At 35.6% G+C, this 15722-nt stretch overlaps 1 protein-coding gene across 2 annotated transcripts; it reads left to right on the top strand.

The window, feature by feature from the left end:
- Positions 1 to 4146: 4146 nt before the first annotated feature.
- Positions 4147 to 8668, top strand: LOC113317006 (iron-sulfur protein NUBPL-like). 2 transcript variants are annotated; one of them, XM_026565166.1, is made up of 8 exons: positions 4147 to 4459; positions 4567 to 4678; positions 6289 to 6417; positions 6620 to 6717; positions 7224 to 7350; positions 7667 to 7752; positions 7886 to 8011; positions 8373 to 8668. In XM_026565166.1, exons 1-8 carry the CDS (start codon positions 4226 to 4228, stop codon positions 8541 to 8543), a joined length of 1083 nt encoding a protein of 360 aa, XP_026420951.1. In that variant the 5' UTR covers positions 4147 to 4225; the 3' UTR covers positions 8544 to 8668. The 2 variants fall into 2 exon arrangements, with proteins under 2 accessions (XP_026420951.1, XP_026420950.1); XM_026565165.1 differs by having other exon boundaries at positions 4168 to 4471.
- Positions 8669 to 15722: the final 7054 nt, after the last annotated feature.

Below are 15722 nucleotides of genomic sequence, written 5' to 3'. Positions count from 1 at the left end.
TTACGAAACTTGATTTCGTATATGAGATGCAACTATTACCACCGTAATCAGGGGAGATTATATACACTATCAAATGCTGGTGTTAATTAACTTTAAAAGTTATATCAATTTCTCTCCCAGTAAATCAAATCTATAAATGCTGCCATTAAATAATAGGCGTAAAAATGTCTCAGTTAGCTTTTCCATAAGCTTATTATGTCGTTTGAAAAGTAAAATCCAATCACTTCTAGCAAGCATGTAGCATTTTAGTATAAGGTAGATAGTGCTCTGATAGAGTCTGTCATAATATCATACTTCGTATCTCTTCATTTGAATAATAAGAGATTGTAACGCCCGTGGGCGCTGGTACCAGTAAATTTTGAATTTTTCAAAGTATGCATACATTTGGGAATTATGTTGGATCGTAATAAGCTATAAATTTGTCGAATATTAATTTATATTATCTTTTGAAATAATAAATGATGGTGGTTGTGAACCCCAACCTCTGCAGGGGAATATCGACATATGTGATTGTTTTGCCATACAATCCAAATTAGATTGGATTCTTATAATTTCTCGTTTTGCGCAATTTTGGATCCAAGACTTAACACCTTAAAATTGCCAAGCCTATTACTTACAGGTTGGTGTAGTCATAATGCGTTATAGGAGAAATAAGTTCGTTGTATAAACGATTTGAGGGTTTTTCTTTTTGCTCATACCCTAGGATTGGTTCAATAAAAGTTCTTCTTATATGACACATTTGGCGTGGTAGTCCTTGTAAGACTCGTATGTGGTCGGGGAACAAATTCAAATTTGTGATCCTTGGAATATTCAAATTATATTCAGGCAACCACCTGACTTGATTATGTCAGGCTTAGCAATCCTTAATGTGTTTTTAAAAAATTTGTACAAAACCAAAAATCCGGATTAGTTGATTGATGATGTCAACTTTATAGGTCTCTTGAGGAGTCCTTAAAAACACAAAAATCCACACTTTAGCAGCATAAATTTTATTTATTTATTATTTTTCTTTCTTAAATATGCAGTTAGAATTATGCTAGCTTAAACTCTTCTTTGAGATAGACTAGAGTTATTATTTTGATGCTTGTCTTTTGTAAAACCCATATAGTTGGGTTAGCATACATATTTACGTCAAAAGTTGTACTCATTTTCCTTCGTTTCAGGTTTTATCCCATGTGGTTTTCCTGACAAGGTTTTAACGAGGCAACATCTTGTTGACGTTTAATTTTCTTTCAAAAGGTTGATATTTGTGCTCTTTTTCCTTCGTCCAAATTTTTCCCCATTGGGTTTTACTGGAAAGGTTTTAGAGAGGCAATTTATTCAACATGGTGGTCATCCAAGGGGGAGTTGTATAATTTCTGTTATTTGGTGGATTCCCACCATTAACTATGTCATTTTGTTAGGCTAAATCAACATAACAAGCCCTTAGTAATTTGGATATCATCCGATCCACATAAGATCATCTCGGGAAGCTAGCAATCCATGACACAAGTTCTCAATGTGTTGATGGAGAATGTAGACTCCCAAAAGTATTATCGAAGGCATTACTGCTTGTGCAACACAAATGAAGACTTCATCAACTATCCGACATTTTCGTGAAAGCACAATCCTCTTCTGCATTCAAGAAATCCGTTCTTCAAAATTGGAAAGTCTCGACTCAAAGATTTGCATGCCAAGATTTGACCGAAGTATTATCAACGGGAGCGCCATCATCAAATTAAGGTGCATTCACTGGACTTTATCGCGTTGTACTCTTTTTCCTTCGTCAAGGTTTTGTCCCACTGGATTTCCTTGTCAAGGTTTTAATGAGGCAACATTTGCGTGTCCAAACTGTTTCGAGTCTTTACATGCTTATGCAATTTCAAGTTTTTCTCTTTTGAGTTTTCCTGGTATATTTGTAATGACTTAGCCACAATGGTCATCAGTGGGAGTGTTATAAACCAAGTTTATTTACTAAGATGCCCTTCGTGTCTAAGATTAGGGTTTACATATGTTGGACACTAAGTCTTCTATCTATATAAATAGAGGCTTAATCATTGTATTCTACAGACATAATAATGATAATTTCTCCCTTCTTCTTCCCCGTATTTTCCATCCCCTTCTCCTTTTACAAGAATTCTACCTATTTTAAAAGTCCTTACTTTAAGGTAACTAATTGATACGATAAGTATTCTCTTTCCTTTTTAAGATTTAAATCAAATTAAATTAAAAAAATATTTATTAGATAACCGGTTGTTTGAGGCAACCAATGGGATCGATCCCATGTGTCATAAGAAAACAAAACTCTCAGAGCATCTCTAATGCAAAGGGTCAGGGTCATCCTATGTGGAGGTCTTATTAAGCGAATTTGTGCACACTCTTTAACGAGTGTGTATTTCACATTTCAATCTCTACCCTTGATTTAATTTAGGGAGTTATGTAACGAGGGTCGTAATTCTAAACATGGAGAGTAATGGGCCATCAGTTAAATAATCAACCAATCAGAAAAATATGTGAAATATACATTCGTTAGAGGAGTGTGAACAGATTTAGACTCCATTTTTATGTGTGGGTCATTACTAAATGACAAAAAAAGACAATTGTAATTTTTTTTACCTTAAATTGATCTCCAACCCCCAAGGTATTACTTTATTTGAATTTAGAGACAAAATGATGATGTGGCTTTAAGACCCAAGGTCATAGAGAAAGTCTTATCTAGACTTTCTCCATTACCCCACTTAGCCATGTCATCTATTTCTATGGAACGGTTTTTTGGGGACCAACCTTTTTTTTTGGGGACCATTGTTTTATTTTAGGTAAGACATTAGAAGTAATTCTAGGTCACCCCTTATCTAAATATTTATATTAATATCAAAATTACCCTCCTGATTATTTTTGTATAATGATTAGTTAGTGTGATTAATCATTAATTAAGGTTAAATTAATAGATTGTTTTTTTTAAGTAGAATTATTGAGTGACTAAAGTGATAGAAGAAGAAGAAGATGGAGAAAAAAATTATTTTGAGATGGGTGAATATGGAGAAAAAACATCCTCTGGGTACCGAAGTATGCTTGTAACTTAGTGAATGTTGTTATAAATGGCCTAAAATATCTTCAAAATCAAAATTGTAACAAAAAAATTTCAACCAGGTCAACAAAGTTCGGTTAGATTCTATGAAGAACATGTAACCGAACTTTCTGCAAATGCAGTTCGGTTAATAAATCCAAAAATCACAGGCAACCGAACCAGAGCTTTAATGGAGTTTTTGTTTGTTCGGCTAGCTGATGAAAAATCAAATGTAACCGAACTACTATGCTTGAGTTTACAGAGTTTGTTCGGTTCAGTCGACTCGACCACGTTGTAACCGAACTTTAAACAACAAAGTTCGGTAAGTTCGCAATTTTTTTTTTTTTGCGATTAAACCGAACTCAACATTTGGCTATACAGAGAAGAGTTCGGTTTTGAAATTATTTTTGCGAGTTAACCGACTCATTATATAGGTTTTCTGAGTAAAGTTCGGTTAGGATTTTTTTTTGCAATTAAACCGGACTCAACATTTGGCTATATAGAGAAGAGTTCGATTTTGAAATTATTCTGCGACTCAACCGAACTCAGGTGTTCGGTTAGGCAAAAAAAAAAATTCTTAACCGAAGTGTTCTTCATTTTTAAAAGTTCGGTTGTAAAACTAGAGTTTTTTTCAAAATTATCCTGACCGAACTTACTACTGTAACCTCCAAATTCAACATATTTTGATGACTATGGCTCAAAATTTCAATCAAAAACGAATTAGAAGTAATGGGTTTGTGGGAAAATATTTATGGATAGGTTTGTTTATAAAAGATTGATTAATCGACGACGATGAAAATTTGATGATTTTGATTAGATTTATATACGATCAGGTTTAGATGATCATATATTGATGAAGAAGAGAAGAAGAAAAATTGTAGAATAGAGGAAGAAGAAGTTGTAAATTAGTTATAATTTTAATTAGGTAAAAGGGTAAACTAGTCATCTCCACTTTTTAGGACACCCCTTATAATTTTAGGGAAGGTGGTCTAATCAAATCATGGTCCCCTCAAAAAACCCATGGTCCCCAAGAAAATCCATCTTTCTATGACCTTGACCTTTGTGTTGGAGGTGGAAATTTGGTGCAAAAAAATATTAAATCCGAGGAGTCATTCAATTTCAAAACCTTTATCCTTGGCATCGGAGGAGATACTCTCACCCTCTATTGGAGATGCTTTTATGGTAATTGGGGGCTATAATCCTACCTGTGATGAAAAACAAAAAGATTCACCCTGGAGATGCTGTAAAGCATTTTCGATTCAGATTAAAAAAACATTTCGTCTCGCGGAAAATTTAGGTCTGAACAGAAACACCACTGAAGAATCCTTAATAGTAAAATCAGTGAGTATACAGAAAATGGGTATTGCAGGAAGAATAATTATACCATGGAAGAGAATGTTGAGATCTTCAAATGTAATGTGTACCGTAAGAGAAATCTGATTCTTGTGATTTTTTTCATTTCTGTGGAAATTTTTAATTATGTCTGGAGAAAAATAAGGGTTGAGATAAATTTTTTGTAGAGATATGAAATAGTTCGAGGGTTTGCGAAAGGATCTACTACCATTGAAGGGATTAAAGATATCATAGCAGTTGCTTCTGGAAAAGGCGGGGTTGGGAAGTCTACTACTGCAGGTACTACTTGTTAAACTTATTCAGCAAAAAAAAAAGTACGAAAAATTACTTATAATTCACAATTCCGTAAGGTTATGATTAGAATATATGGAATTGGTTACTTGGAATTTGACCTACGGAATGTTAGATTAAGTAAGTAAAGAATCTTCATTAGCTTTAATGTAAGAAGGAAGGGAATTTATATGCTTTACAAGATCTTCATTAGCTGCGCTTGGAATGATTTTACTATCTCCACCATAAATTCTCCGTTTTGGGAGCTTAGTGTAGGTGAACATCAATAAATTATGCTAGTAAATTTTTCTTTAGGCGAACAATATAACGAAGAATTTGTTATATATACAACGAAGAACTATGATTCTCGCTTCAAATGTAATGATGCATAAATATCCACTAAATGTTGTTATTGACTTTGCTCATAGTTGTTTTCAAATGGTGTATTCTTTGCTTTGTATCATGAATGTTGACTGGAATCCGTTAATTTAAAGACCTTGTTTGAGAACTTTATAATTAACTTAATTTCGCATCGCAATGCTTGAAGGTTTGAAATGCCTTTTCCAAGCTATATCATACCTCATGCATCTTAATAGGTAGTATAGCTCAAGCTAACACCTCATGTTCAAAAACACCTCCACAGGTTTTACTTCCAAATTCCAATCAGTATAATTCATACATTCTAGAGGGAGGGGATAACGAAAGATTTAATAGAAGAATGTGAAGCTATCTGAGAACGCTAAGTTAAACCTCGATGGAGGAATACCCGATAAAGTAATAACTTCACCAAAATAATAATTTTTCCGGTCATGACTTGCCAAAGGGGCTAAACCAGTAAAGTAATAACCTCGCTAAGTGCATTCAGTAATAAAAATGTTGAGTTCTCAAAGGCCCTATGAAACATAAAGTAACAATTACCAGAATTGATGCAAATTATATGTACAGTATATACATATAGACCAAAATACTTCATCAAGTCAAACAATATTCACACAACAAGGCATTTATTCTCAATTAATGCTTCTAAAGTTGATTGTTTTTTTCTTCCACCTAAACCAAAATGCATTTCATCTTTAATTTTTTGTAATGCATACACAACTTCCAAATTTTTTAGGTGATGCTTTAGCAAGAACTCTAAATTAGTAAATATTCACATCTGCATCTGTAATTGAGGTGAACAATGACAACCATTTGAGATGATTGTGAATTTGTGGTTCAAGTTTTCACACTGATGGTCTGGTGAAATCACAAGTTATGGGAGATTTAGTGTTAGCAAAATGCTGGTTAACTCAGTTTATTTGAAGTATTGTGACTGTCGTTAGCTATAAAAATGGTCCAGTTTCTGAAAATACTTATCTTGATCTTCACAATATACTGTAGTAAATATGCTTTGAGTTTAGTTAAAATATTTAGTAAATTCTGAGTGTTCTTACTTTTTAAAAATGGCTAATTTTTTAAAAAAGTTTATGCCTCTTGAGCAAATTAAAGGAAATATGTATATGTTGCAATTAGAAGCTGCAAGCTTTAGTAGGTTTGCATATATTGGAGGCCGTTTTAGTCATTGAAGTTTCATGGATGTGCTAGTTCAGGGTTTTAAGATGATACTTCTGGGGTTTCAGTTAATTTGGCCGTCGCTCTTGCTAAGACTTGTCAACTTAAGGTGGGTTTACTTGATGCGGATGTGTACGGACCATCAATTCCTACCATGATGAAGGTCCAACTCCATGGGAAGCCAGAATTGACTCAAGGTGATATTTGCTATTTTTACGTATTGCCAACTGAGATAAAATCTTTATGATGTGCAGCATGTGCTTAGTATATTACTTCGGTATGTAACTTTTGTTTAGCAAGATGTGCAGCCCGGCGCCTTTTGACTTTCTTCATGAGATATATCTTGTAATGTGTATTCTTAATGTTCTGCAATGATATAGTTTTTATGTTTGTATGCAGATTCTAAAATGATTCCTGTTGAAAACCATGGGGTGCAGTGTATGTCAATTGGATTTCTTGTAGAAAAGGATGCCCCTATTGTGTGGAGAGGTCCAATGGTTGGTTTTTAACTCTTTGGTTTTGGACTTTTCTTTTTTTCATGCTCATTTCTTAGAATTTATTTCCATGTTCATTTCCTAGAATCCTGTCTCACAAAGCCTAGCTATTGTTTCACGGTAAGTAGTAATGGGTTATTTACCTTTTATAAGCTGTGGAGACAGCTATAATCTTATTAGGACTGAAGTGAGAGATTCTATAACAACTTAGCATAGGTTAGGTGTAGAGTTTATAATCTGAGTTCCTTGTACAGTTGGTTCGAGTGATATCATGACAAGATTATGCAATTAATAGAACCCATTGGATTTTTATCTTCTCTCTCTTGTAGTAGGATTTTTCATTGGATATCTGTTACGTAGTTATGATTTTTAAGATCATTGAATAGAAATCCGTGATGTTTAATTGTGTATCTGTATATTTTCTAGAAACACTGAAATGGAAAATTTAGTTCCTTCGCAGTAATTTATAATGTTTACTTCAGAAATTTAATTGGTTTTTGTGCATATAGGTGATGAAAGCGCTTGAAACTTTGACGAGGGGAGTTTCTTGGGGAAAGCTTGATATTCTTGTGGTGGATATGCCCCCTGGTACAGGGGATGCTCAGTTGTCAATTTCACAGAGGCTGCAATTATCAGGTATCATAAATTACTGCTCAAGAATGAGAATTATGGTTGAGTTTCTAGTTCATGGGATTATGAGAACTCTGAATCCCTGTCCTTGAACCGTTACTCTGACATGCCATACATTTGTACAGATCAGGACAGTTACCAGTTAACATATCTTGACCTACAGGTTGTTTAATCTATATTTGTCGATATGTTTCTGATGGAGGATCCACTACTTGAATATCTTAGCTTAGCAATTCTCTGGATATATGCTTTTTCCTTTCGACTAATATTTTGTGAATGGGTAGGGTAACATCTTTTTTTTGTTTCCTTGTTTTGCTGATAGGTGCTTTGATCGTGTCAACTCCTCAAGACATTGCACTAATAGATGCCCGAAGAGGAGCTAATATGTTTCGTAAAGTTCAAGTTCCTGTATATTTCATTCCACCTATAACATAACATAAGTTCATTTATTAGAAGCTTCATTTCCTTCCACCAATGAACTAAAATGTTGCTGTATGTAATTTTTTTCTTTATATTATTTTAATTTTGATTACTTGCTCAGATTTTGGGAGTGATCGAGAACATGAGCTGTTTTAAATGTCCACATTGTGGGGGAAAATCTCACATATTTGGCATTGGAGGAGCACGAAAAACAGCTGATGAGATGGATATGGAATTCCTCGGGGAGGTATGTAGATAAAAAAGTTTTCATTAGAATATGGAACAAACTGCAATGTTCTACTCGTATTCCAGAAGTATGTTGATTAAAAGAACAGACGATTAACATGTACAGTATGTACAAAAAGCATTAAGTGTCATTCTGTTCAAATTTTATCTAATCTATTTCCTTTTTCTTTTTCTTTTTTGTGCTTGTGCAAATCTATATCAATTTGAAGCTGTTATTATGTCTATACACAAAAAGCAAAGATCTCTCTTCGCATTAATTTTCACCAAGTCTGACATTGTTCTAATTTATTCATTGGAAAGACTGGCTACGATAAAACTCTCTTGTGGTCTAATTATATTGGTACATGTTGTGCGCTGTCTAGATACCCCTGGAGATGAATGTTAGAACAGGTGCAGATGAAGGTACTCCAATTGTGATATCAGCTCCTGATTCTTCAATTTCCGAAGCATACAACAACATCGCAAAAAAAGTTGTCGACAGACTAGAAGAGTTAGCGAAAGAACGACAAGATTATCCACAAATTTCTCTGTAAAGGAACTCCAATACAAGTACTGTGTTACCAGTTGTTTGTTTTTTTTTTTTTTTTTTTGTTGGAACCCTTTCCCCAAATATAACTGACGGATTAATATGCCTGAATTTTGAATACTTGTCAGTCTTGTGGGTTGAACATTTCCTTCTCCTCCTTTTTCTTGACAAATTCTGACTTTTTCTATACGTCAATTTTTGCACTTAAAAAGCAAAGCGTTTTTAGGGGCCACCCGAAAGGATTTAGGGGCCATCAATTTATACCCAGCCAAAGACTCTAGTTAAGGGGTACCCTATATGATATTGAAGTTACATAAATGCCCTTCTGGTAAAACTGTATAAAAACCAAATCAAAAAAAATTCTACTCATTTCAACTCTTCTTCTTCCAGTTTCATATTATCTTCCGATTGTGGAAGAAAAAAAAACTTTCCCTCGTTCTTGTGTTCAACCGAAACGTCGCCGCGAATCGTAAAATCAAAACATCGTCGATTCGTTTATAAAACAATGGATAAGGGAAATGAAACCCACAGACCTAGAACCAAAAACGTTGCTCGGGGTACCGATCCAAAGATTGGGATTTTAGCAAGAAATAAAGAAATTGTTGCTGCAAATGAAGAAGAACGCGAAGAAGAAGAACGCGAAGAAGAAGTACCCGTCGATGTAGTCGGTGGTGGCGATTCCGATAGTCAAACATTTCGTCAACTTCAAATGGCCCCAATTAGGTAAGAATCTATCATTTTTGGGGTTTATTTCGCTTTAATTCGACGAATCGAGAAAAAAATTTTCAAGGGTTTTCGGTTATTTATCTAGATTCGGGCGATATTCATGCTTATTTACTTCCGAATGTAGTCGTGTTCCTCATTTCTCAAGAACATCGACAGTATTCGGGAGAAATATTTTATGGTTATCGGCCGAATATTGTTGGCCATATCTTCCTGGATACAAACTGGTAATAATCGGTAGTTTAATGAATTTTTTGGCTCCCGAATATATCTAAGTAGACACACAGTATTTGGAAGTACACTCACTACCGAATATATATATATATATATATATATATATATTGAAAAAATCTCAAAATTTCTGATATAGGAAAAATCCCATTTTGGGGCCAGTATTTATTCGGAAGACAATATAATGTTTTATACCTCCGATTGTGTAGAATAAAATTTTAGAGTTTCTGAACTCCAGTTGATGAATATTCGGTTGTAGACAATACATATGATGCATATTCATAACTCCAAACTATGCATATTCGGTAGGATATCTACATTGTTAACTTCCGAATGTAGGTTATTCGGGAACATGTTACTTAGTTTTACTTCCGATTGTTTAGAATCGGAGTTTAGTCTTGGGGAGTTACTGCCGAATATATAGGCCAAAGTATTATAGGTTACTGAACTCCAAATGACGCATATTCGGTAGGAAATGATCCATCTCTTTTTCCGAATGTTGGTTATTCGGTGGCTAGGTACTTATTTTGTTTTCCGATTATATATAATTGGAAATATTCTTTTGATATTAGAACCGAATATACAGGTCAGAAAAACTATAGGTTACTGAACTCCAAATGACGCATATTCGTTAGGAAATGATCCATATCTATTTCCGAATGTTGGTTATTCGATGGATAGGTACTTAGATTTATTTCCGACTATATATAATCGGAAATAATGTTTGGAAATTACTACCGAATATACACAATCTATTTACTAAAACTTGGTTTCTTATGTATATAGGCATTATGACCACTTCCCTATCCTGAAGTTGGCCGGAGAGAACCCGGGGTGGCGCAAAGGTACTCCTAGAGGAAAAAATTATATATTTGAAGACAACCGTTCTAGGACAAAAGAGCAGCAGTTGATTCGCATGAGGGAGATTTTGGACCAATTGAAGGCCTCGGACGTATGCTTTGATCCATACAAGGAAGATCGAGCCAGTGGGCATATAAATGTTCAGTCGGACTTATCCCTTTATTTTGGACCATTGTGGCACCCCACAGGATATGTGATGTATAACCCCTCTAGGGTGATGCGACAACACGGGTATATACAACATCAACCTGTGGAGGAAATGGAGGATTACTACAAATTGGAGTTGGAGTTGTGCTCTTCTAGTGGTGACAATCTCACGATTGTTCACACAGGCCCACCTACTGTTCTTGATAACTGGGATAAGAGGAATGACTTCATTATCAACACTGGTAGACGAACCACCCGAGGTGATGAAAATTCTCCAGGCTATATGAGTTGGTATAACAACGTATCACATCCTTTGGTTATCCGTGAAATCAAATCCAACACTACTGCGGCGGGTTCAAGTTAACTGCATGCCTGAAGAGCGAAGATCCCATGCCAGCTGAGAAGATCAAAGAGGCTAGAGACCTAGTTGATAATATGGATAACGAAGATTATGCTGCCCAGTTTGGGGAGAAAGTCACGAAGAGGCATCCTCCCAAGGTGGCAGTATCAAAGACGGGTAAAAGAACTCGAGCTTCATCGAGGGCTGAAGGTGCTCCAACTGAATCTGCTCCAACTGAAGGTGCTCAAACCCGTGGTCGTGCAGGACTGAGAGGTAGTCACGGTCGTAAAGTAAAGAAGAGAAGATAAATGACAATGATTTGTGTTGTACATTCGGGACTTTACAAGGGCCAATACAGAAGGTTAGACAACCCATATTCGGAAGTTTGGGTAACTGAGTTGACTTTCGATTATTGCAAGTTCAAAATTTGAAAAGTATCAATTTTTCCCAAATTCTGATTTTTGGGCCATCGTACATTCAGAACTTTACAAAAAAAAATTATCTCTGAATATTACAAGTTCAAAACAAACCATGCCATGGCTCTAGGTGGTTCCAAGGGACAATATAGAAGGTTAGACAACCCATATTCGGAAGTTTGGGTAACTGAGTTGACTTCCGATTATTGCAAGTTCAAAATTTGAAAAGTATCAGTTTTTCCCAAATTCTGATTTTTGGACCATCGTACATTCGGGACTTTACAAAAAAAATTTATCCTCCGAATATTACAAGTTCAAAACAAACCATGCCATGGCTCTAGGTGGTTCCAAGGGCCAATATAGAAGGTTAGACAACCCATATTCGGAAGTTTGGGTAACTGAGTTGACTTCCGATTATTGCAAGTTCAAAATTTGAAAAGTATCAGTTTTTCACAAATTCTGATTTTTGGGCCATCGAACATTCAGAACTTTACAAAAAAATATTATCCTCCGAATATTACAAGTTCAAAACAAACCATGCCATGGCTCTAGGTGGTTTCCAAGGGCCAATACAGAAGGTTAGACAACCCATATTCGGAAGTTTGGGTAACTGAGTTGACTTCCGATTATTGCAAGTTCAAAATTTGAAAAGTATCAGTTTTTCCCAAATTCTGATTTTTGGGCCATCGTACATTCGGGACTTTACAAAAAAAATTTATCCTCCGAATATTACAAGTTCAAAACAAACCATGCTATGGCTCTAGGTGGTTCCAAGGGACAATATAGAAGGTTAGACAACCCATATTCGGAAGTTTGGGTAACTGAGTTGACTTTCGATTATTGCAAGTTCAAAATTTGAAAAGTATCAGTTTTTCCCAAATTCTGATTTTTGGGCCATCGTACATTCGGGACTTTACAAAAAAAAAATTATCCTCCGAGATCACGGGAATTGGTGTACACTAAATTGCATACATTTCCTAATCTTTACGAGATCACGATTGGTGAATTCATGGATTGCTTCTTGGATCGACACTATTCCATTTTGACTACCAATTAGTATTTTTCTTTAGTGACCATGAGACCCCTCCGCAATGCTTGTCGCCTTGTTCTTGAAATTACGATATTCATATGTCCATGCAAACACAAACCTCTCCTTAATCGTTAACCATTGTTTTTTACAATACTCAACCGGTTTTGGGTAGTCGGAATATTATCGGTTACCCAAAACACCTGATTTATGAAAATGAATGTACACAGTTTACTGAGTGCAAAAAATGATATAATCGGAAGCTAAAATATATAGTAAAACAGCCGAATATAAATAACCGGGAGATAACTTTAATCGATAAACATCCGATTTTCAAGTTTTCGGAAATTTTATTTTGAGGCCACTGTTATATTCGGCAGTCAAATAATGTTAAACTATTACCGATTGTAAAGGATAAGAATACTGTGTTTTGAAATTTTTTGAGGAATTCATTTTTGGGGCCATTCGGGGGTAAATAACTCTACATAACTGCCGAATGTAGATTTTTTTGGAAAACCAGTTTGGGTTTTTTTCTCATATTCGGCAGTAAATTACTATCTTGGAACTACCGAATATACATATTTGGTACTCTGTGTGTTATATTCGTAAGTTTATTCGAGAAATTATCTACCGAATCTGGGTAGTTCATGGCATTCAATGCATGCAATAATCGGTTTTTCTTGTTTACAAAAGCACACAAACGCATGCAAATCGAGTATTTGAGTTTCTTAACACAATACCTGTGTTTTACATGCATCGTTAGCTTCAATATCAGGCGATTCTCCATTTTCTTCCATGAAAGGGTCGTCTAGGTTTTCCTCTCCACAAAAGTTTGGATCATTCAACATATACCCCAAATCGTCTTCGCCATGATTCTCACCTTCTTCTTCATATCCATCCATTTTTGTAGTGATAAAATGGGTTTTCCCTTTTGTCCTTCACCTTCTTCTCTATAACTCTAACAACTCAAAAATGAAAAAGAAATGGAAAAAATGAAACAAAAATCATTCTAATACTACACCGACTATAATCGGAAGTCTGGGTAATATTTTGGCTTCCGATTGAAATTGGAGGATAAAAATGTTATCATATCCTCCGAATATATAAGGGTAATTTTGCCATTACGAATTACGCGAGATAAGGGCTGGCTATATTTTCCCTTTGGGTGATCTTTTTTGTTTTATTGTTGGCCCCTAAATCCTTTTGAGTGGCCCCTAAAAACGCTGAGGTTAAAAAGTGCATTCACAACACTGACTTTTTATAAAAATTATACAAGAAAAGAAAATTGTTGGTAATTGCGTAAGTGCTCCGCTGCAAGAATTAATTGTTTTGGTCCCTCATGCTGCACTTCGGATCTTTGGTCGAAATAGTAATGACTGTTGTTGTTGGTAAAATGATTCAATAAAACAGTTTCAGTCTAGGGTCAAACTTGAAACCCTGGTCGAAATGGTAATGACTGTTTTTGTTGGTAAAATGATTCAATAAAACGGTCTCAGTCAAGGTTCAAACTTGAAATTCTAAAACTAATTCTTTTAACTTCAACACATCCTACAACCCTCTCTTAATACAACAGCAACAACGCTATGTTTGGCCGAGTCAACATTTTAAATCTCGAATGCCAAATCCTCATTTACTTATATAAATACTTCACAAGCTTCTTTATGAACAATTAATTGGGGGATAAAAAAAGGAATTGGGAATATTGATTACTTCCCCCAACCCATGGTGTGTGTTAAGGGGTGATTTTTGTGTATGAAAATACTAAAATACCCTTTGATTAATTAAAAAACATTATGAAAAGACTACTATACCCTTTCCCCTAAAACTTAAAATCTAAAAACCAAACACATGTCCCCCATTCTTCTCAGTACCGGCACTGACCTAGGTTTAGGTTTTTGAAAAAAAAAATTCATTTTTTTTCATCGTTCTTCATCCGTTCTTCGTCGACTAATCGTCGATTCAAAAATTTCTTCGTCGATTAACCTACCCGAATCATAAACAATGCCTCCACGAAAGAAAACGAATGCCCAATCGAACTCAAAATCGATTGCTCAACAAAAAGGAACAAAGAATTGCTAAGATTGCTCAAGAGAAAGAAGAAGAACAAGCAGTGAATTCTGACAATCAACCTCTCGCAACCATGGCTTCTGTGAGAAGGTAAGTGATTTTAAACTACTTTATGAGTGTTTTAATCGATTTATAGCAATGGGTTTAGGTTAGAATCACAAACCCTAACTGAAACAGTTGAGTTTCAGTGATTACCGGCACTGAAATATGTATGAATACAAAGCCGGTTTTACCTTCCGGCATTCAATCTAGGATGAATGCAATGCCGGTTTCACTCCGCAGATTCACCAGAAACTGAATTTTCGATACCGGCATAGAATTTGGGTCGAATTCCCTACCGGTTCTTGGTACCGGCAGTCATTTATAACTATTCGTGTATGCCGGTAGTGGTCTAAAAACATACAGGAGAGTTTATGAATTTTTCACCAGTACCAGCATAGACATTTGGTTGCATTGTATACCGGTTTAGTACCGACATTCTTTTGTAAAAATTCGAGCATGCCGGTAGTGGACTTAAACCATACAAGAGAGTTTATGAATTTATCACCAGTACCGGCATACATTTTTAGGTTGATTTTAATGCCGGCACCAGGTTACGGCATGGAATTGATTTATTTCGAGCATGCCGGTAGTGGACTTAAAACATACAGGAAAACTTAAGAATTTGTCACCTAAACCGGCATAGATTTTTAGGTTGATTCGAATGCCGGCACCAGGTTACGACATGGAATTGATTTATTTCGAGCATGCCGGTAGTGGACTTAAAACATACAGCAGAATTACATATGATTACCGACATTGTCGACAGTCATTGTTTAATGCCGGAACAGACAACCGGCATGCTTTGTTTCAGTAAGTCAATGCCGGTAGAAAAACTGAAAGTGAGTTGTCTCACATTCATTGCCTGTGATTTTATGATATAGGTCAAAATCCAAGGAGGCTAACAAAAGAAAAATTAAAGATGCTGTCACTAAGAGAAGAAGGAAGGACGGTCTTGATACTCCTCAATCTCTTCCTCCTCGAGGGAAAGATGAAGGTCGTAAAAAGCGTTTGGGGGATGAGACAAGAGGGATAATTTGGGAGAGTGGTGGTGACCCTAGTCGAGCTGTAATCCGTGACCACGATGATCAAGATGAGTAGGAAAGTGAGGATGAAGATAATGTGGTTCCTCCAAGTCAATTAGCAAGCCAAAGCAAAGTTGGTGGGCCAAGTCAACAACCAACACAAGGCAATGGCAAGAAGGGCAATGGCAAAGTGAAAGTTAAATATTCCCACCTTCCTCATATTAATGACATGATACCTGACCTTGAACGTGGTAGAATTTGGGGTGAAGCTCCGGAACCGAAAACACTATTTGGATACAAGCACTCGTGG

This window comes from Papaver somniferum, chromosome 10, assembly GCF_003573695.1.
Source record: "Papaver somniferum cultivar HN1 chromosome 10, ASM357369v1, whole genome shotgun sequence".
NCBI lineage: Eukaryota > Viridiplantae > Streptophyta > Magnoliopsida > Ranunculales > Papaveraceae > Papaver > Papaver somniferum.
The sequence above is the reverse complement of the archived record's forward strand: the minus strand, read 5'-3'. Positions and strand labels throughout refer to the sequence as shown.